General features: G+C 29.0%; 1 protein-coding gene across 1 annotated transcript in view; it reads left to right on the forward strand.

Moving 5' to 3' along the window:
• Nucleotides 1-21250, forward strand: part of LOC111629391 (28S ribosomal protein S5, mitochondrial-like) — a 23604-nt gene extending 2354 nt beyond the window's left edge. The window contains exons 3-12 of the mRNA XM_023373286.1: nt 6378-6503; nt 6576-6803; nt 9455-9489; nt 12558-12648; nt 12721-12767; nt 12847-12904; nt 14342-14404; nt 20189-20325; nt 20396-20773; nt 20862-21250. Coding sequence (XP_023229054.1) covers nt 6378-6503; nt 6576-6803; nt 9455-9489; nt 12558-12648; nt 12721-12767; nt 12847-12904; nt 14342-14404; nt 20189-20325; nt 20396-20770 — 1160 coding nt within the window. The 3' untranslated portion in view covers nt 20771-20773; nt 20862-21250. The remainder of the gene's footprint in view (nt 1-6377; nt 6504-6575; nt 6804-9454; nt 9490-12557; nt 12649-12720; nt 12768-12846; nt 12905-14341; nt 14405-20188; nt 20326-20395; nt 20774-20861) is intronic.
• Nucleotides 21251-22671: the final 1421 nt, after the last annotated feature.

Raw genomic sequence — 22671 nt, forward strand, 5'->3', positions numbered from 1 at the left:
TGCCAGGCCTGGACTTTTAGCGTGCACCGAAACAACGGACTTTCTAGTTACAAGTTGCATTTCGGGCATTGGCCCCTCCTCAGCCAACTAAACATTAAAATCAAACATTGTGTTATTGTGTCTGAATAAAGCAAATTAAATTAAAACACGGTTTCACCATAAAAAATGAAGTTTTCAAGGTCTTATTTGATTAGAGGTTAGATTTTTCTGATGGTAATTAGGTTTGCTAATCAACAATCAATTTTCTAAAAAAATATAATACATTATTATTTCAAGTAATTGCACATATTTACATGTGAAAAATATAATTGCATGTTTTTAATTAACATGCATTTAAAAAAGAAACTTATGTTAACTGAAAATATCAAAAAATAACTTTTTTTTCCAGCAAAATGTTTATTGATGGGACAAACATTTTCACCCTGATTTTTAAAAATTTGCATATTTTAAAGAATTACTGTACTTTGAATCTGGTGAGTGCATCATAAATTATTCAATTTTCCAAAATAGAATTTTTTTTATATTAGAGTTGATAGTAGATCTGAGATAGTCCTATAAATCAAAAGCCAAAAACATTTGTTGCAGTTATTAATGGATTAATAAACATTTTTCTGGAAAGAAGTAAAGGTTATTTTTTGATATTTGCAACTGATTCAAGATTTTGTTTTACATTTTCTTATGTTAACTGTGAAATTTTTGTTCTTTTTCCTAAATACATTTATATACTTAAATACCATTATATAAACAAACAATGGAAATCAAAATCATTTTTGTGACATCATTACCAAATTGATTTATTTGATTCATTTTTGTAAACTCTACAATGTATAATCAGTCTAATCTATGCATCTTATTTATTCAAATTAAGTTTGTTTAAAAGTATTGTATAAACATTTATGTTAGTAGTGCTTTGCCATTAAAAAAAATTAAGAGCTTAGAAATACTTTACTAGGCTAATGTTATACATAAGAATTGCTATAATGTTCAAGTGTTGTAAATGAGAATTAATAATTGGCTGTAATCCAAGTGATGTGAATGCAAAATAAAAGATTGAAATTAAATAAATTTTTTAATAAATGATTGTGATGAGTTCTTCACTGCATTTAAGAGAGGTTTATCAGGATGAAATCAAAATAACCAAAGTAAAAATTGAAATTTATTCCCTAAATCTTAAACTTCTTTTTTTTTTTTAAATTAAATTTATTATTCCTGGAGCCCTGTAATCCACAATCCATCATCAATGACATTAAGAGTAAATATTAAAAAAAATTATATAATAATCAAATATTACACTTTCAGAAAATTTTTAGTTTAAATGACAAAAAAGTCAGAAATAACATATTCACTTAACACACAGATGTTTAAATACAAATTTTCTGCCTGTTTTTTTCAAATTTTTTATAAAGCAATCACCTTGTCTTATGTCCCTGAGATTGCAACGTTATTTCTACTCCAGCTTCTATATTTTCAACATCCTCTTTCCTTTCCCCATCATTTATTTTCTTGCATTTGGTAAAATATCACACAATTACAGATATGATTTTCTGTTTTCTTCAGATTTTCAAAAATTTAGATATTTTTCACCCAGTTAACATTTTTTCCCTCTTTTAACTCTTTTTCATCTTCACCTCTTCCCACCTAACTTGTACAATTCTATCATATCTTTTGTATTATTAGAGCCAATGTTATGTTATCCATTTTAATGTCCTTTTTATGCTTTATTAACTTTACCCTGAAGGTCTTTCTTATTACCCCAATGTACACTTTTCTTTAATTAAAGGCACACTTCTACATTTTATGCTATCTTTTCCTTACTCATTTTCATTCATCATGGCATTAAAAACTGTCTTATTTTTTTTTCAGACAGTTTTTTATCTGCTTCTCTAAACTACTATTTTACATTCTTCCTCAGCCCATCTATAAAGTACATCATCCTTTTTTTGCAGCTTTGCTTTCTTCCATTGATCATATAAGAACAACATTTTTTACATCATTTATTATACATCTAATACATAATTTACAATAGTTTTTAAGACTAAAATTCTGTATTATTGCAGTTAGATTTTAATATAAATTGTCATCTCACATTGAAATTAAAGAATAAAAAAGGAAATTATTTTGTAATACATGTTATCATTCTAAATTTTCTTTTATGAATTACAGTGTAATAAAAGTAGTGAATTCACTTACAGGCTTGTCTCAGATAATACAGAACCTTGGTTAATCAGGCCTCAGATAATTGGGTTCTACTGTATTTTAGTTTATATAACTTTAAAAATTAAAATATGTACAGTGAATAAATATAATGTTATGTGATTTCACTCTGTTATTTGACTTCAAATTATCAAAATAAATATTTATTGATAAATTCTTATTTTCTTTCTCTGAAAAAAGGAAATAACAGAAAAAATAACCAACCTAGATCACCATATTTTAGAAACATTAAGATAGGTATGTTACACTCTGCTTTTTTTGGATACTTTTTTGTCAGTATTGGTGTTGTATGAATATTAGACAATAAAGGAACTAATGTTGTAAACCTACTGAAGAGGGGGGTCTTCGGTCTGAAACACAAGCAGAGTGTACAGGTGAAAATAAAGATATTTTGTTTTGACTTTTGACTAAGATCTCTATTTGCTAATCAGAAACTACACCAGTATAATAAGTCCTATTAATAATCAAGGTTTAAGTAGACAGAAAGTTAAAAGAGTAAGGACATAGAGGTAAAAAGAATTAATTATTTTAAAACATTTGCAAGTTTTCATTGCAGTCAAATTGATATTTAATTAAAATGTATGTATAAATGACATCCGTAATAAGAGTGCCAATGCTTGACAAATGTTCTTATCCCGTAAAAGTCCGTTCATGAAAGTCATCTTATGATGAGATGGCACTTCCAGGAATCATCACTTGTCGATGACCAAATGAAGATACTCGTTTGTCAGAAGGTGAAGAAAACTAGGTGATAATTCCTTTCCTTTGGCAAGCAAAACTTCTTCTTAACGAGACCACAACAAACTCAACTTTCCTGCCTAAACTGAGCTATATATGTGGTACAGTGGGCTGGCGGTCGACCAATCAGCTTCCCCTCTGTTTAGTACCTTTCTGCTGGGTCCACCGCCCATTCAAATCTAATGGATCGTGGAACATTGCCCATTGATCCAGATTTTGATCAATCTTGATGAGCCACAATTCTGCCGCAAAAATTGCAAATATATTTTTTGTGTTCACTGAGAAATTTATAATTGTTAGAAAACTATTTTTAATTTTTTGATTTATGTAATAATAAATTTCATATTAAATATTTAAAAATTTGACTAAAAATTATATATATAACAATTTAAACATATAAGATTTAAATGTAAATATGAAAATACAGTGGTGTCTCAAACTTCAAATTCAATTCATTCCAGGAGGTCACTTGAAAAGTCTGAATCATTTGCCATTTGAAACAATTTTTCCTGCTTTATTCAGACACAATAACATGACTCCTTTTAAACACTTGGCAGATTATTCATCTCTATTCAGTTGGTTTTGGACAGTAGGGTGTCGTTCAAAACCAACTGAATAAAGATATGAATAATCTGCCAAGTGTTTAAAAGGAGTCACGTTATTGTGTCTGAATAAAGCAAATTAAATTAAAACACGGTTTCACCAGAATCAAAAAAAAAAAAATCACAACAATTTTTCCTATTAGAAATATTGGAAAGTGGATTAATCTATTTGCAGACCCTGAACAATACCCATTTCGATGAACTTAAACAGCAAATACATACAATTTAAGGAAAAAATAACACAATTAAATGCCATAATAATAAAAGCACAAAGGCAATAAATAGTATACATATATATCATGTAAAAAAAGTGAAAATTACATTTATTGGTAGCATACCCTGGACTTAAGCATTTTAACATTGATGTGTGATTTAATTAGAATAGTTGTGAAATTTAATGTATAGGTAATGTGAAGTTTTATTTCTTGTTTAGAATCTTATCTTAAATTGTTTATTTCACATTTTGTTTGAATAAAATCATATTATAATATCTTTGGAGAAAAAAACATATTGGGCATATTATGCTTTATGAATTTCAAAAAGGATATAATGCCTTACAAATAGTAAAAAAAATTGTAGTGTTTATGGAGAAGATATTCCTAAACTTTAAACATGCCAAATATAGTTTAAAAAGTTCCATTTGGGCAATTTTGAACTAAGGGATGCAAAATGTGGGGATCCCAAAAGCTGTTGACAAAGAAAAATTACAGGAATATATTGTTAAAAATCAATGAATAACAGACAATATAGTTTACATAACTATACACACCAAAAATAAAGCGAGAAAAGTACCAAAAGCATACAAGCATAATGCAAGAGCAAGAATGAGAAACAACTTGAACACACAACAGATTATGTTCATGCTTAGAGTGCATTTTTTCACTTTACACACAGTTCAAACTTTGAAGCATTGTTCAAACTCTGAGGCAAATTTTTGTCGAACTCAGCATTCAAGTGTTCAAGTTAGTCATTCAAAGTACAAGGTATCACTAAAAATTTTTTTGTCTGGAATCAAATTTAGTATCATAAACACCATACAGTTTTAATTAGGACTGCTATGCTGACAACTTAAAAAGAATATTTTTCTGTAAAGGTATTAATAGTGCTTGGAAAAATTTTAGTGCCTTATTCTTGAGCAAACATGAATATGTGAATAGTGACAAGTGGCTTTGGTATAGTATAAATATGAGTGAACAAAACATGCTCATAAAATCAGTGATTAAAGACTGCTGAGTTCTCCTTTGTTAGCATAACTGTATTTTATTATCCTTTTGAAAAACATTGAGAATGTAATATACCATATTTCTGCAAAATACAAACAAGATTATCATTTTTATACAAACTGAATATAGTAACAAATACATCATTTTCTTCAACAGTACATTTAACCTGAAATGCTGTGGACTAATTTGCATACCAAATTTTATCTTAAAAGTAATTAATGGCAATATCTATATATATATATATATATATAAATGGGCATGTATGTCCCTATATTTCACTTTTTTGCCAAAACTACACATCGCATGTGAATGGTGTTTGTATGTGGTAGTAGCCCCAGTCTCCATTCGTGCACCAGGGGGTTATGTCTCAATAGCTATAAGCGTGCGGGAGATATGGGCTTGAAAGTGGTTGAAAGTGGCTTTCTATTTCGAATGTTTTCTTCAAATTTGTTCAAATTTAATTCAAACAATATTCGACTTAAATTCGAACATAAAATTCAAATATTGGTTCGATTATAGAACGATTGTAAACGTTCCAGAAACGTTGAAAATAGTTTGTTTGACTGGACGTGAACAGGAGACATTCAGAAATAGAATCGGGACCAGGAAGTGTTAATATAAAGCGGCATGCAAGATTTACAAGCGGTTTTTTGCGCTTTTGCGGGAAATCGAACATATTTTTATGCTCATGTAAAAATTCTCTGCAAACGTCTGGAAACGGGAGACCTAATTCTTGCATTTTGTGAAAACGGGTAAGATTGGCTATAATGTAATTATCTTAATCTTCACTATCATTACTTTTTGCCCACAAATAAAAACCCAGCGAAGTGGGTCCTTGCAGCTAGATTCTAGATTACTTAGAAAAACAGTCTTTTATATTTAAAAAAAAACTATGTTACATAGAAATGTACGAACAAATAAAAACCCAGTGAAGCGGGTCCTTGCAGCTAGTTAAATATAAAAGTAAAATATATTTTTGAAATTTTAGAAACAAATAATTGTTACTTAGATTTTAATTTTTGCACACTTTAAATTCCTCATTTTAAATCATAATGTGATTAATCTTTGCCATTTCATAAGCAACACAATAGCTTGCAATCTCAGAGTGTAACATCACATCAGAATGCAACATGTGATACAAATAGTTGAGATAAAACAGAAAAATACCATATTTTGTCTATATTTTGAATAAAACAAAAATAAATCTAACAAGCATAAAGTTGTCTTTTGTAATTTTAGTTTTATTATTACATGTATTAAAAAGTGATCAAACATAAAAATTTACTTGTGAAGAGTAGCTTTGGTGATGTCTGCATAAGGTTTTAAATGTTGTTGAACTGTTGAGTCTACAGTAAATAAATGTTTAAGATTTAAATATTTTTCACAACATAAAGCAAGACAATAGCAAATTTGGCTAGTTAATCATATTTATCACAGTCCTATGCTTACAAATAGCTTTTTGTTTGATCATCCAGTATAGTGATTAATTAGCAAATTAAATTTAATCAAATTGTAGGCTAGGATTTATAAAATTATAATAGATGTTTTGTAATAAATATTTTGTATTTTATTAATTAATTTTTTATTTAAAAACCATCAGTCACAGCAGAACAGTTATGGAAAGGAGTGACAAGTGTTAGTAATGCAGGAAGAAAAAAAGGAAGAGGTAGAGGAAGTGGAAGAAAATTTGCAAAAGACTTAAATAAAGGACAAATTATAGGAATTGGTATGTAATTTATAAAACATTGAAATTTTTAAAAAATGTGAAATTTTAAAACTATCTCATTATTGTTTTAAGGAAAGAAGAATATGATTTGGCCTGGTTTAAATGCTCCAGTTTTTAGAGGAAAAGAAATTGTCGAACAAAGAGAACTACCAGAAAACAAAGAATATGCTGAAAATATACTTAAAATTAGAAATGAAATGAGTAATTTTAGAAGATTGAAAATACAACCTTTAGAAAGAGGTTATAGTGGAAATAAGATAGCTGGCAGGAAATTTGGACCTCCAGATCCTATTGGTGAAGGTTAGTGTATTGATTTTTAAATTAAATATTAATTGAATTTTATATTAAATAAAATCAAGAATTTCTAATATGATGATGAAAATTTAAGATACATATTTTTTTAAAGTATAGTTTGATATCTTTATTTACAATACTTATGCTTAAAATACATTGTTATTCAAATTTGTTCATGTATCATAGACATGTATACAGACATACAATAAACATAATCCAACTTATCTAAATGCAAGATTTTTAGGCAATGCATTTAATTATCTCTGTTATTGCCTTGAGCACTGTCACATATCTGTAAGTTCAGATTTAAAAATCTTAACTTTACAGATACACAGCAGCAAATGTTTGTTGATGTAATGTTTTTCTTTTTGTAGTTGTACTCAGCTCACATTAAATGTTTCATACTGCAATTTGTGTGATGTCTTTGTGATTACAGTCTATTAAAGTCAATAAACAGTCTCCAATCAATCATACAGGTTAACTGGCAATAATTAATTTGTATTGTTGTGTCATTTAACTTATCATAAGACTAGAAATGAAGATGATGAACTAGATTGCATAACTATTAACATAATGTATCTATATGGTAAGCACAATGTCAAGGCCCATTGCCTAGGTTACTGACTGCATATTTAGCAAAGCCGGCCCTACCATAGGGCAAACGGAGCAGCAGCTCCAGGCGCTAAGTCCTAGGGGGCGCCTCAGTGGTAAAGAAAATTAAAGGAAAAAATATTTTTTTCATTTTTCGGTATTTTAATTGCAAGCGTGTGGCCAGTATGTGAATGGCCTTATCTGTTGAAACGCGCGTGGGTCGAGTGCGTGGGCAGGGCGCCACCCCAAGGCGCCATAATAGGATCTCGCTCCATCCTAAAACTTGCTTCGGGCCGGCACTGATATTTAGGATTGGGTGTGGGGAATAATTCAGATGTTCAGGAACAAAGTGAAGAAGCCAAGAGACTGATTTGCAGACAAAGGAGATTTGTTTACTGGTACAAAAGAGAAAAACAACATTATATGACTATTAACTTAATATACAACATGGGACAACGATACAGATGGAACACGAATCGAATCTTGCCTATCTTTCCACAACAACACAATAAAAAAGAGAAAAATGCAATTGACCTTGAACATTGTCATCTTCTGTTCCTTCTCTGGTATATTGCAAATATACCAGAGAAGAACAGAAGGTGACAAATGTTCAGCAGTTCTGGTCACTTCCTCCTATCTTTGTAGCACATTTCTAGCTTGTTGAATGAGACCAAATCTATCTTGTTGAAGGAAAGAACATGTGTCCCCTCTGTACAGAAAGTGTGGCTAAAAGTGAGAACTGCTATTTTTTCTGTGTGTTCCATTCACTTTTACTTTCTTAGCTTTGTTGCTTATATAACAGAGGAAAAGTATGGCAAAAAATGACTCTTCCAGATTTTTACATTTTTGGACTCAGGACCTTGAAATGTCAAGAAATGCAAAAGAATTTGGGGATTCTTTTGCATCTCCCAGAGTTGTTTCTTTCTCCAAGATCTGTTATATCCAAAGCTTAACAGCAAGTCCTTGGGCTGTCGATCTCTCAGACTATCAATTAGGACATCGATTAAAACGATCGAAAATGTTATTCAAAGCATTAAAAGTGTGCTGGAATAGAGAAAGGTGTTTGTTTTATATTTATTAGGACATCCAATGGGACATTTAGACTTTATTGGACTCCCTTCTTGAGAATTGTATGACAAGAATACAGAAACTTTTGTAAGAAAACTTTTAATATTTTATTAAATGGGAAACAATGAATGGTAAGCCTGTCTCAGTGTATATTTCACGTCCATGCACAATTGTTTTGACTTCTCAACCATCCCAACAATTACACAGTCAGCAAACCTTACATGTGTGTAGCAATGGCTATTTCTATAAGGTATATGGTGAGACTGGTTATACAGAAGTTTTAGTTTGTTTTAAAAACTTTTTGCCAAGTATATAGTGTTGCGGGTTATGTTGATTATTTGTAGGTAGTACATTGAGGGTTACATGCTGTTAAGACAAAAAATGAAGCATTACCTTTCGTTTTTTTTTTGTTCTTTTATTACTTAACTTTACTGACTAGCGGAACTTATTTACAACATTTCAAATTGACGAACCTCTGACGACAGAACACTTTTGCCAGTGTTGCCAGATATAGCTGTACAATAATTAACAATATAAATGTACAATAATTAACACGCCTCCTTACATTTATATTGTAACACAAAATAGTTAAACACAAGAAAAGTAACATCCAAGTTGACAGCACTATTAATTAACAAATTATCTTAATCTCACACATCTTATCATCTTATATTCTATTCTTTTACATTTAGCATCTCTCTATATTTAATGAATTTGACATTTCCTAATGCCTTGGTAAAAATATCAGCAATATTATTTTCTTACACTAATTTTACAATTTCAAATTTTCCTTTCTTAACATTCTNCTCTACTGTATTTATTTTTTGCTTATATAAATAAATTTAAGTTTCTTTAACAAGTGATATTATATAAATTTTTAAATATACTGAGGATTATTCAGTTCAAACTGATCAATTAACAATGCTTGATACAAATACATTTTGTTGCCAATAAATTATATTTTAAATACTTATTGAAATAACTTTTTTTTCGTTTAGAAAAATTTGAAGACTTTGAAAGTATTATATTAGAGGTAAGAATATAAAAATATATTTAGTCAAGCCATCAGTAATGAAAATATTTAAATATTTTAAATTCAACAAGCAATATGAAAATATTTCTTATTGAATTGTACACAAAGTTACTTTCATTTAATGTCCCTTTGTGTTTTGAAAATAAATCTGAATATAATAATTTACTTCAAAGTAATACTATTATAATTGTTATCTGTCATAATTTTTATTAATAAAAATTGATGAAAGAAATAATTATACATAATTATATCGAAATATTTTTTTATTTAACAATAAATAAATAAAAATTTTTCACTTTCCATAAAAGCTTATTTAAAAAATGAAATATTTAATTTGATTAAATAAATTACATTTTTTACTATAAAAATGAAAAATAATTCATAATTAATGTTCTCTATCAAATTTCTTATTGTCTTTTTTATTATATTACATGTTACATTTATTATATGACATATTTCATTATATTTTTTGTAATATGTAATGTAATACATATATTATACAAAAATATAATATATATAATAACTACACCAGTGTTTCCCAACATGGGACCCATGCCCCATGGGAACAATTGGATTGTTAAGGGGGCAATTCGAAAATGGACTCATCCAGAGTTTAAGTTAACCATATAGTCGCTGTATATGTTAGGGGGGCATAAGAATATTAGAAAGGTTAGGTGGGGCATAGCACAAATATGGTTGGAAAACACTGAACTACATTAACTACAGATTTTATATAATAATAATTGTAAAACCAAATGATCTTACTGATATTATCAGGCAACTTTTTGACTACATTAATTATTAATTTGACTAATGGTAGGTGGTTAAGTTTCCATTTTGTATTAATTTTAGTAATTATAATAAATTAATTTAGAAATTTCTGGAAGAAAAGAATTGGCCCAGAATGAAACTCATTAAGATATTAATTTTGAAGAGTTGAGTGAGTGATATATAAAAAATTCAACAATGAGTTGCATAACTTTTCCAGCAAAAAACATTTAAAATTGTGTATGGTGCTATCTATTATGATATTTTATAAAAATCTTATATTATTAATTATTACAAAACAGCAAAAAGCTTAATTTTAGGGTAGAGATGAGTTTTATAAAAAATTGTAAATACTAACTAATAACGAGTAAAATCTTCATTAAGTCTGACCCTACTTGAAATATGACATATGACCCTATCTACTGTATCTCCCCACATCTTTAACTTTTAACCACCAAAATTTAACCTCATTGGATAAAATCATCAAAATTGGATGAATGCTTGATTAGTTTTGATTGGATAATTAAAATTAGCATTACTCAATTGCATGTTACTCTAATAGATCTGTAGAATTGATTGTATATTTTGATATAGATTTTAGATATAGAGATATAGATGCAGATTTTGCAATTTGATAGAAATAACCCTCCCTCAGTACTTCACTAAGATTCTCAATCATTAGTTGTTACTAATTTGGTAAAATTACTGATTTTTGTTTGTTTCAAACTATGGACTGTAATTGCACTTAAATTCAAGTTACAGATACTATGGAATTTTGAGATACGATAAATCTGAGTTTAATTTTTTTTTCGAAACATAAATGACATTATCTGAAAATTCCTAAAGTATAAATATTTACAGAAAAATAGAATTTCAGTTAGCCCATTACCTCTTTGTAAACCGCATATGTGGTACTACCTTTTGGGGCTAAGACTTTTTAAGCCTTAATCCCCTCCCTCTCCCCACTGCGGGGGAATTTCCCAAAATCTTTTCTTAGTGTACACTCTCATTGCATACTGTACGAAAACGTTAAAAACAAAAAATCGCATCTAAAATAGTACAGTAGAAGCCGTTCTTCAGGTTAAGCCTTAATTCTCTCCCTCTCCCCAGCAGGGGAATTTCAAAAAATACCTTCTTAGTGTGCATTTTCATGACGTACCCTAACTGCGTACCAAATTTCATCTCTTTAGGTTTAGCAGTTTGCTCTGGACGATGATGAATCAGTCAGTCAGTCAGGACATGTAATTTTATATATTTAGATTCATGCCTAATAGATTCAGGGTATTAACATTTTAATAATAATTAGCTGAAAGGTTATTTTGAATAAGAAATAAGCAAATACAGTATGTATTATGTTAAAAAATTACTGCATTTATCAGATTGTAAAGGTGAAATTTAGACACTTCAAATGCAAAAAGAAAAATGCTCTAGAATGTTTAATGTGGGTATATAAGTAATATAACTAAAGGGAATTTCATCACATATTTCATTGGAAATAAACACATCAGTAATGTCTGATAATATGAAACTTTCAAAAGAACACATTTGTGTGCTGTTGCTCTTATCATTTGAAAAGTGGCCAAAATGCAACAAAGGCTCTTTGCAAAGTATTTGTTAAAGTGTTATGGGTGAACAAAGTCATTCAATTTTTGCAAATTTCAAAGGGCTGATAGTGCAGAAGAAAGTGATGATCTGCATTTTATTGGTTTATCATGATGGAACTGCTTCCAACCAATATCATTGTCATTAAAGAATTACTATGAACAAGTATGTCATTTGAACACAAAAATCAAAGGACTTTGTCCAAAAATTGACAAAGTCCAATACCACCAAGACAATGCACTAGCACGTAGAACAAACATGACTTTAGAGAAGCTAGCAGTCTGGACTGAGAGGTTCTGCCTCATCTACTGTTTAGCTAAGACTTGGTGCCAACTGACTACCATCTATTTCACACTCTGCAGAACCATATTGCCAATATACAGTTCAATGACAATATCCATGCTCAAAACTTTCTTCAAAGAAAAATCCCAGTCATTCTATGCTTGGGGGATTGAAAGTTTGCAAGAAAGGTGGTGAGATGTGATTGATATTGGTGGTGATTACCTACCAGACTAAACTGTAATTGTTGTTAATTGTCAATTAAGTTTTTCAAAATATCTAAACCATTACAACCTGATAGAATTAGCAATTAGTTTTTGTTTTAACTTTAAAACAATGTTATTAAATCAAGTTATCAGAAAATGTTTATGAATATAAATTTTTCCTTAAAAAGAAATGATAATTTTTTAATTTTTCAGAGCAAAATTGTGGCACACATGACTGGAAATTTAGGTAGAAAACGAAGTTTTAGTATTCTTGCAGTTACAGGAAACCGAAATGGCGTAGCAGGTGATTTTAGTTTTGTCACTTTTTATAAAATTTAGATGCAAATAGATAACAACAAAAATATTTATTTCTTAGGTTTTGCTTTAGTCAAACTTCCTCTTGCAAAAGCAGCAATTAAAAAGGTATAGATATGATAAAAAGATATAATTTATATTGTGTTTTTTTAATTAAATAGTGTTTAATGAAATTTATCTGTTTTAGGGAATAAATAGAGCTGCACAGAGATTAAGATTTGTGGAAAGATTTGAAGAGCATACTGGTAAATATTTAATTTTAAATAATTTCTTAAATGATTGTGTACAGGTTGTCCGAAAAGTTACTATGCAGTGAGAAATATGACGTCAAAGTTATACCTAATTATAACTACAGTATTGCAGGAATGAAAACTCACTAAGTACGGCATAATTAATAGTTTTTTTACTGTTAGTGCTTTCAACAAACATATGTTTGTCATTGTCAGGTGAACAAAATTTATAAATATTGTTTCCATGTTATGATGCCATGCCATGCATGCGTGGATGTAGATCCATATTAATGGTGTGACAGTTGATATAAATTTTCAGAGTCCTGCCACAAATAAGCTACATATTGATTATTGACCATTTGTGACATGCCATAACAAGCAAAAATTTAAAAAACTAATAAGTAGGTTTAAAATTAATAAATACAAATGTATTATGACAGTTTATGAGTTTATACTTTCTATTTGCAAAATTTCCTCAACCTTAACACAAAATAAGAAAAAAGTGAACTTTTAAGAAATTTGCAGGATTTCCTGGGTTAAAAAAACAACTCGGATTCCATTTGAGAAAGCCTATACTGAATATATGAAATTATTACTCCTAAGTGTATGTTTGCACAGTCTCATTATTTCATCCATATAAACCTCACTGCATAACAGTTTAGTTTCATAACACTAATTTAGAATGGAAGAACAGACTATTTCAAAAAATTAAAATTTGCATTAATGCGCAATTAATTGTTTTAAATATAAAATTAACAATAAAACAAGTTATTGAATTTTAAAACAAAAATTAAAAGCAAATACATTTCTCTTAGTGATGAGTTTATGTGAATGATCTGAATGATTCATTCAGATTTAAAAAATTCCTTATTTTAAGCTTGAAAATATTCTTTCATTTTTTCAAATAATGCTGAAATGTTATAATCACTTTACATTTTCCACATTATACATAAAAATTCTTTCAAATAGTTTTTAAAATTCCATTATGAATACGTAATGTAATTCTTATATTAAATCTTTATAAAATGTTTTTAATTATGTTTAATTGCCATAAAATTATCAAGAACAAATGAAGGAAAATAATCCAAATAACTAATTTAATTAGTTATTTGTTTTTTTACATCATATGATAGCCAATTCCAACTGGTTAGTGTAGTGTTTCTTAATGGGAAAAAATTGATCCTTGTGAACAAAAATAATTTTTGAAATTTCAATTGTAGACTAATGAGGAACTTACCCTAAACAACTCTCTTAAATATTTTGTGTTCAGAATAAAAGTACATATAAAATTAATTTAATTATATACAAAAAGTATTTTAAAATTATCAGGATGTTAATTTTTACATATGACATAAGGACTGGATATTTTTTCTGTTAAATCCAAAGTCCATTAAATTGAGATTTTACTGTAATAAAGTAATCATTGAATATAATTTTATATTTTCTTTTTAGTATGTCATGATTTCTTCACAAGATTTGGTCCTGTAAAGTTATACGTCTCAAAGAAACCCAAAGGTAATATTATTAATTTATCTTTTTTAATACAAGTATAGCATATCAGGATATGATTCAGATAAATTTATAAAAATTTCTAGATGCAAAATTATTTGATATCTTAAAATATAAACAATATGCTGAGTGTAAAACGTGAAGGTTTTAGTGCTATCAGCTATTTCATTAAGAAACTCAATTAAACATGAATATGATATATAGTTGACTCATTTAATGGCAAATATTGTCTTCTCCTCATTTTGTTTGATTTGAAAAATCATTTAGAATTTGTTTTTGTTGATAAATTTAATTTTATTTAACTTTATTTAATAAATTAATTCAAAATACTCAGTCGAAATCTCTAAAATGTAATAATCTGTTAAGCCGCCTTAAATTATACAACCTTGACCTTGACTCTGAAATTTGTTAATACAAACCTGATAAAGTGAACTAACTGCTGTTCCCCTAGCAATTTATATTAATGTGAAATTACTGTATTGTGATTGATATGTTATAAATTTTTCTAAAATTATATTAGATGTTAAAATCAATTATTTGTTCTGTATAATCTAATTTTCATACTATTAGTTACTTAGAATTTATTGTTTTTATAAGTTGATTGATAGTTATGGAGGATTGTGAACATATCAACAAATCCATTACTTGTAAAATTATAAGAACTCCATTTAACATAATTGATAAAATGAATTGAATTAAATTGATAGATAAATTTTATATTATATCAAACAAGTTGTTTAATTTTCAGAAATAAAATTTAAGTTGAATATTATTTTCTTATTTTGTTATAATTTAATTACAAATCAAAAATTCTAAATTAGTTATAAATTTCATTTGCATGCATAAGATTTTAATAAGTCAAAAAATTATTTTGTTATTAATTAAGTAATGCCTTATAGCATTAGATTAATAAATAAACATTATTAAACTTTATAAATATTTACTCATTGTTACGGCTAACGGGAATCTTAGCCAGGTACAAGTTCAAAGTGATGAGTCCGTACCCCAAGGTTCAAATCTATTCTGGGGTATACGTTCGTTCTTCTTGCTTCTCGCACTTCAACGTCCTCACAACCAGAGACCAAACCAAAAAGTGACTGACCCTGCGGTTCCTCTCGTACTGCGCAGGATTTCTCTGGCAACCTTCCGTTTCCGCGGTTAGGGGTCTTCTGCCTTAGGGACGTTTAGTCATAATCCCACGAACAATAGCTTCGTGCCACTGGCAACTCGACCAATCACATGTACAGTACAAAGTGTCCGTTACACTCATAGATGTAATTAATGTACATTAGTTTAAATGCTATTTAAATAAATTTCATTAACACAAATATAAAAAGTGTCCAGAATTTTTTTTAATTAAAAAAGTTAAATTTTCTTTGAAACATTTTTTCATAGATAAATCCTTTTGGATTTAATATTACCTGAAAAAAGCCATTCAACATGACTAAAACATTAGTATTTTAAAGATATTATACTGGAAAGACAAAGTGTGATAGTATAATTTGAACCCAAATGCAGTTTGCCAATCATTTGTTTTTTCCAAAATTATTAAATTTTTTATTATAAAGAAGAGTAAATTTATTATTGGATTTTCTTAGGCCTATTATTAAAATTAACTACTACATGAAAATATCCTATTAAAAATTTTTATAAAACTACATTTACTGACAAAGATTTATAGAGATGATATAATTTTTTTTGTCATTTTCATCTCTTACTTATGGTTAAAAAGCATTATTTGGATTAGTCTCTTTTGTAATGGAGACTGTTGCACAGTATGCTGGTGCTTCTCATTGACAAGTTACTCATTTTTAATTAAAATTAATTAATAGAAATAAAAATAATCAATATCTTTACTTAGTAAGTTTATATTAAAATCATTTTTAAGAGTGAGTTTTAAATTGGTTAATGATTTTAATAAGCAACTCCACACCTTCTATACTTTTTCTAGCAAAAATTTTATGGGACAAACATTTTTGGCCTGTTTAAAGGGTTTGCATCAGGTTTTCCAACTATTCTAAAATTGGATGTTCTACAGCATATTCCAAACTAAAAGTCACATTGTTTGAACATTCCAGTTTGGAATATGCTGTAGAACATTTGATTTTAGAATAGTTGGAAAACCTGATGCAAACCTCTTAAACAGGCCAAAAACATTTGTTCTATAAAAATTTTTGCTGGAAAGAGTATGGAAGGTGTGGAGTTGCTTATTGCGAAAGTGTTCTAGCATCTCAAAAGTATATCAGTTAATGATTTTTCTGCTGTTAAATAATTTATAAAAATACTGTTTTATTCAAATTGATTTTATATGTATATACAGTGAAAACTTGATTACTTGAACTTTATGAAACTAGGGTTCTTTCAGATAATGAAGAAACTTGTTTATTTTTGTATTTTGAGTACATCAAGCAATGTGCATTTTAAGTTTCATGAACTATAAATATCATAAATGCAATTACTGTACTGTATTTAAAAGTAATAAGTAATAAGTAAATTAAAAAAGTAAATAAAAAAGAAAATTTATTTAACACCTTAATAAAAATTTACAATAAACTGTGACTCCTTTAACATGGTACTGTACATAATATAGAACACTCAAAATGCATTTCAGACATAATAAACAGTCCCTCTTCAGTTGGTGTTCATACATATAAAATTATAAAAATAAATTACAAATACGTTTAAAAGACTGCTGTAAACATGACGACTTCATAATCATCACAAGTGATGTCTCATGGATGTAATAGTTTCACAATTCATCACTTCTTAGCCTTGGAACACTAATACAATTTACCAAAATTACTANCAATTTTTTGTTTATAGCATAGTTTATATGGATTATTCCCAAAAAATTATATGTATTTTGGAAATGTTGAGTCGAATTAGTCTAGAATCAATTAAATTTATGGAAGAAACCTTTCAAACAGCCATAGTCTGTAAACTGCATAGCTATGATTGGCTGGACTCGTAGAAAATGGATTCATAAAAACTAGAACGTATCTACTGTGTTATAGGGAGGTCGACTGTACATATATACATATGGGCTTATCACACCAGTGAATGAGATTGATTAACAAATTCTTTAATGATTATTAACACCTTAATAATAAAAATTTACAATAAACATGTATCATACATAATATAGAACACTCAAATGCATTTCAGACATAATAAACAGTCCCTCTTCAATTGGTGTTCATATATATAAAATTATAAAAATAAATTACAAATACGTTTAAAAGACTGCTGTAAACATGACGACTTCATAATCATCACAAGTGATGTCTCATGGATGTAATAGTTTCACAATTCATCACTTCTTAGCCTTGGAACACTAATACAATTTACCAAAATTACTATATCTATAATTAAAGTAATACAAATGTAAAGTGATGGATATATACTCACATTGGTTGAACTGACTTGAACATCTTAAGACAATACTGAAACACTGCATTAATGTTGCACACTATTACTGCTAGAACACTACAACTAATTTGTATATTTACACACATCATGTGTCACCAACTACTGCGTCATTAATTATTAATTTCTTTTTATCATCATCAATAAAGTCATACCATCCTGTATCTAATTCCACTCCTAAATTGCCATTAATTCTTTTTTCTGTTTTTACTTTTAAAAATTTTCATATGTTTGTAGTATTTTTTTTTTGCATTAGTTTCATATTTTATTGCCTTTATTGAGTCTTTTACTATTTCACATCCTTTATAATTATGCATATTATATTTTAATGTGTTTATATGTTCTTTAACTCATACTTTTAATTGTAGTTGTGCTGAAAAAATGATATATGTAGGAGAAACAAAAAAATATAAATATAACCTACATTATTTTTTTTCTAAATCATTTATATTTTTTTATACATTATTCAACACACTATGTTTTTGTACTTTATTACATTGATTTGGGACTAATACAATATTAAACATTTTTAATTCATTTTTTATTTTTTCGAACATATTTTTAACAAATGCCAATTTAAAACATTTTACTAAAATTTGAATCCCTTTCATTAACATCTTTGGTATTAATACTGTTAATTTTTTCAAATATGTGTTTAAGCCAGTTTTCAAGAAGTTTCTTTGGATAATTATTAGTGATGTAACGAATATTCGGTTACTATTTGGTATTCGGCTGAATACCAAATATTTAATCACTATTCGGCCGAATACAGAATACCTAAAAACAGGAGTAAGAAATAACAAAAACACAGTAAATTAATCATTTTGGTATTTAGATTTAATGTTATTGGGTTAGTGTTGTTTGTTTATATTTATTTAAAACTTATAACATGCACAAAATAAAAAAGAAAATAATATTAGTCACATGTATTCACAATTTATAATTACAAAGATCAGCACACGTACACACCTATTTGTTCGAGAATCGTCGCACACATGTGAGGGTCTGACCATGCCTATCCTTTTTAACTGCTTGTCTTTGCTCTTTCCTTTCTTTTTCCTCCATCTCTCTAGTCCACGTATGCATGCCTATGCATACATCATAATACGTGCTCACGATACTTTCGATTCATCACTTTTCCGTCGTCGTTTTTCCATTTTATAATTATGTGACTCGTAGCCTGGTGATAATGGAGAAAAGCGACAGATAAGATGTCAGTATAAGTCACAGTTATGATTTCACAGATTCGAGACAGCTTGATAGCCTGAACGGCCCCAGGCTTTCGCCTGTGCACGCTAAGTGACTTCTTTCATTACAAGCATTTAGCTTTCCGAAGTCTATGACAACAATTGTTTGGCATTGATGGCCGCGAATTTCGTGCCAATAAGCTGCCTTGACTTGTTTGATTATGTTATCAACTCAATTTCATATTTATTTTCACATTTTCACTTTGCAGTCCTTCTCTCTTCTTTTTCCATTATTTTACACCTGTAGGTCATTTCATCGTTATCCACATTTGATGATATCACTTATCACATACTGCCATGACGCTCGTGTCTGTTCGCTTCAACTGTCAAGAATTAACGCGATTGGCGAAACGTAGTGACAGTGGGCCAATAGAGAGCAGGGTCCTTGCCATAATGCGGTTTGCGTGCCAATTTTCATACGTGCATTAATTAATTAATCAAGCCTAATAGTATGGCCGAATATTCGGCTATTTGGCCGTGCTCCTGGCCGAATATTCGGTATTTGGCCTGAGGCCGAATATACTATTCGTTGCAACACTAATAATTATTTAATAAAAACATTTTAAAAACATGAACAATTTCATTCTTTTTATCTTGTTCTAATGTAATTCTATTCTCAATCTTTTTGATACAATTAGCAAAAATATTTCTTTTCATGTAAATCGGGGAATAAGAATAATAATCCATCACTTTACTGACATTACACATTTTTTAATATTTTTGTACTATTACTGAATTAAGTTTTCTTAACATTGACCTATCAAAAAAAGTCAGTTTATTATTTTGTTCTTCTATTTCAAACTTTAAGTTATAATCTAAATTATTATTATATTTAACAAACATTTAGGATTAATTCATCACAATTATACAGAATGAAACAATCATCTGCATACATATTATAGAATTTTATACCTTTTATGTTATTTATAGATGTGTCTATGTCTATCATACTTAATTCTTCCAATATTGATCCTATAACTGAACCCATTGGTATACTGCTTTTATGGATATAAAATTTATTATCAAAATGTGTCTTGTTGATTTAGACTAATTGTTAAATAGTATTAATTAAGGGCTAAGGGCAATATATTATTTCAATGTGTACATTATGTTTTAGGTTATGGTCTTCAGTGCCACAGAGTACTCCGCAGTATCTGTGAAGTGGTTGGAATAACAGATATTGAAGTTAAAAGAGAAGGATCCAGATGTGTTCTTTCCATGGTGAAAGCATTCTTTTTGGGTCTTCAAAAACAAGTATTTATAGATTAATTATTATATTTATTTAAAAGTTTACTATTTTATAAACACATGTACTTTTTAATAGAAAACACATCAGCAGATAGCGAAAGAAAAAGGTCTGCATATTGTTGAGTTCCGGGAAGAAACAGATTATTTTCCTAGGGTGATTGCATCGCCAGAGAGGTGTCGGACCGAAGAAGAGATTCTTCCAGACGAAGAGATAGATTTTGACTTGTATATGTCTGAGGGTAGAGTGCAAGTAATACGTCCAGAAAAGCCACCTTTTTATACACGCCTTCCTTCTTGGGAAAGGTATTTGAAGAAAACGCAATTTCGTCGCAACCATGATAAAGTTAGAATTGATTTAATTGCAAAATATGGTGATGTGAAAAGCTTTCTTACCATACAAGAAGAAAATAATAAACAAGAAGAAGTGAAAGCTGCAGTAGAAGAGGCATAAAATGTAATATTCAAAATAAATTATATTAGATTTTAATAATTTGGATATTTGAATTTGTATTTTACTCACTTCTGTTTTAAATTACTTTTAGATTCACCATAAAAATTGATAAAACTGGACAACAATGATTTTGTTTTGGGCTCAAAATTAGCATATTCTTATGTATTTTCATCTGCTGAATTCAAAAATCACTATAAAAATGACCAATTAGCTCTTGCTTTGGAGCAGCGGTTCCCAACCAGTGGTCCGCAAGAGCTAAAATATGGTCCGCGAAAGATTTAAAACTTTTATTCATTTTAAATTATAATTTAAAATGATTGACATAAGCTAAATAATACAAAATATATGAGAAAGGTTTTATAGTAAAATCTATAAAAAAAATGTTTCATTACAAAATAGTGCATCTTCAATTATTTCAAATTTTTGTTGGTGTTTTTCCTGTAAAACTTCTCAGATCAACATATAATAAAACTACACTCTATTATAGAATTTATATTTTTCTGATATAAGATATTTCATTTATTTTTGTATAAAATTATTATACATATAAAAACATTTATAAAGAACAGAACATCTGGTTGCAATTATCAAGTTTTCGACTTCACAACGGGTATACATTTATTACACTGTTGTAGGAAAAATGCCACTACACTATAAATAGATTTTATGACTGTTTTTCTTTGAACAATTGTAGAATATCTCACTCTTACTTGTTAGTAGTACTCTTGCTTGGTCAAGTCAAATTTCTGGTTTTTAGAGTGCTTTTGAAGTGTAATATTATACTGGTTATACCAAAATGCCACGAAAATGTGTTAATTTAGTGAACAATTTTGGTTAAATTTGTGGTAAAATAACATTTTCGTCACAAATGCAATCTGACGCCTCTCGTAAAGACTGCCTTTCACCATTATTTTGGTATGAAGGGGACCAGGATAAGTCATGGGCTCCACATATGTGTTGCAACTGTTGTCCACTTATACTACAAGAATGGCTGAAAAATAAAAAATGATCTATGGCTTTTGCTGTGCCTATGGTTTGGCGGGAGCCTACAAACCATATAGATGACTGCCATTTCTACTTGATTCCACCTATAAAGTCAGGATTGTCAAAGAAGAAGAAAAGGAACGGTTCAATACCCAAATCTTATACCTGCTATTCGACCTATTCCACATTCAGACAGTTTACCAGTTCCTACTCAACCTAAACATTATGAGCTTGAAGTAGAAAATGAAGACAGTGTGGAAGATGAAGAACCTTACAAGCCTTCAACATCTCATGACCCTGATTTTGAGGTAAAAGATGATACACCGCACAGACTGAGTCAAATGGAATTGAGTGAGCTCATTCAAGACCTAGACTTGTCAAAACAGAAGGCAGCATTTCTAGACTCAAGACTACAGCAATGGAATCTTCTCCAATGTGATATCAGGGTCTTACAGTACAGAGAACGTCACAGGGATCTGCTTCCCTTTTTTTAGAAGAAAAACAATCTGGTTGTTTGCTACAATGATAATGGCTTGATGAAATGTTTGAATTTTAATCATGTTCCAAGCTAAAATGGAAGCTATTTATAGACTCCTCCAAGCTTAGTTTGAAAGCTGTGTTACTTCACAATGGCAACCATCTTCCTTCTATTCCTGTTGGTCATGCTGTTCACATGGCGGAGACTTATGCAAACATGACAGACCTCCTTGACTCAATCAATTATGATGAGCACAAGTGGAAAATATGTGGCAGTCTAAAAGTCATCGCTGTACTCTTAGGAATGCAACTGGGGTACACTAAATACCGTTGCTTTTTCTGTATTGGGACAATAGGGATAGGAAATCACATTACATTCAAGCAGACTGGCCTGCAAGAAATCTTGACTTTACTGAGAAAAGCTGTATTAGGAAGGTATT

Source organism: Centruroides sculpturatus, unplaced genomic scaffold (assembly GCF_000671375.1).
Source record: "Centruroides sculpturatus isolate CEXI.00-Female unplaced genomic scaffold, Cexi_2.0 scaffold586, whole genome shotgun sequence".
Taxonomy (NCBI): domain Eukaryota; kingdom Metazoa; phylum Arthropoda; class Arachnida; order Scorpiones; family Buthidae; genus Centruroides; species Centruroides sculpturatus.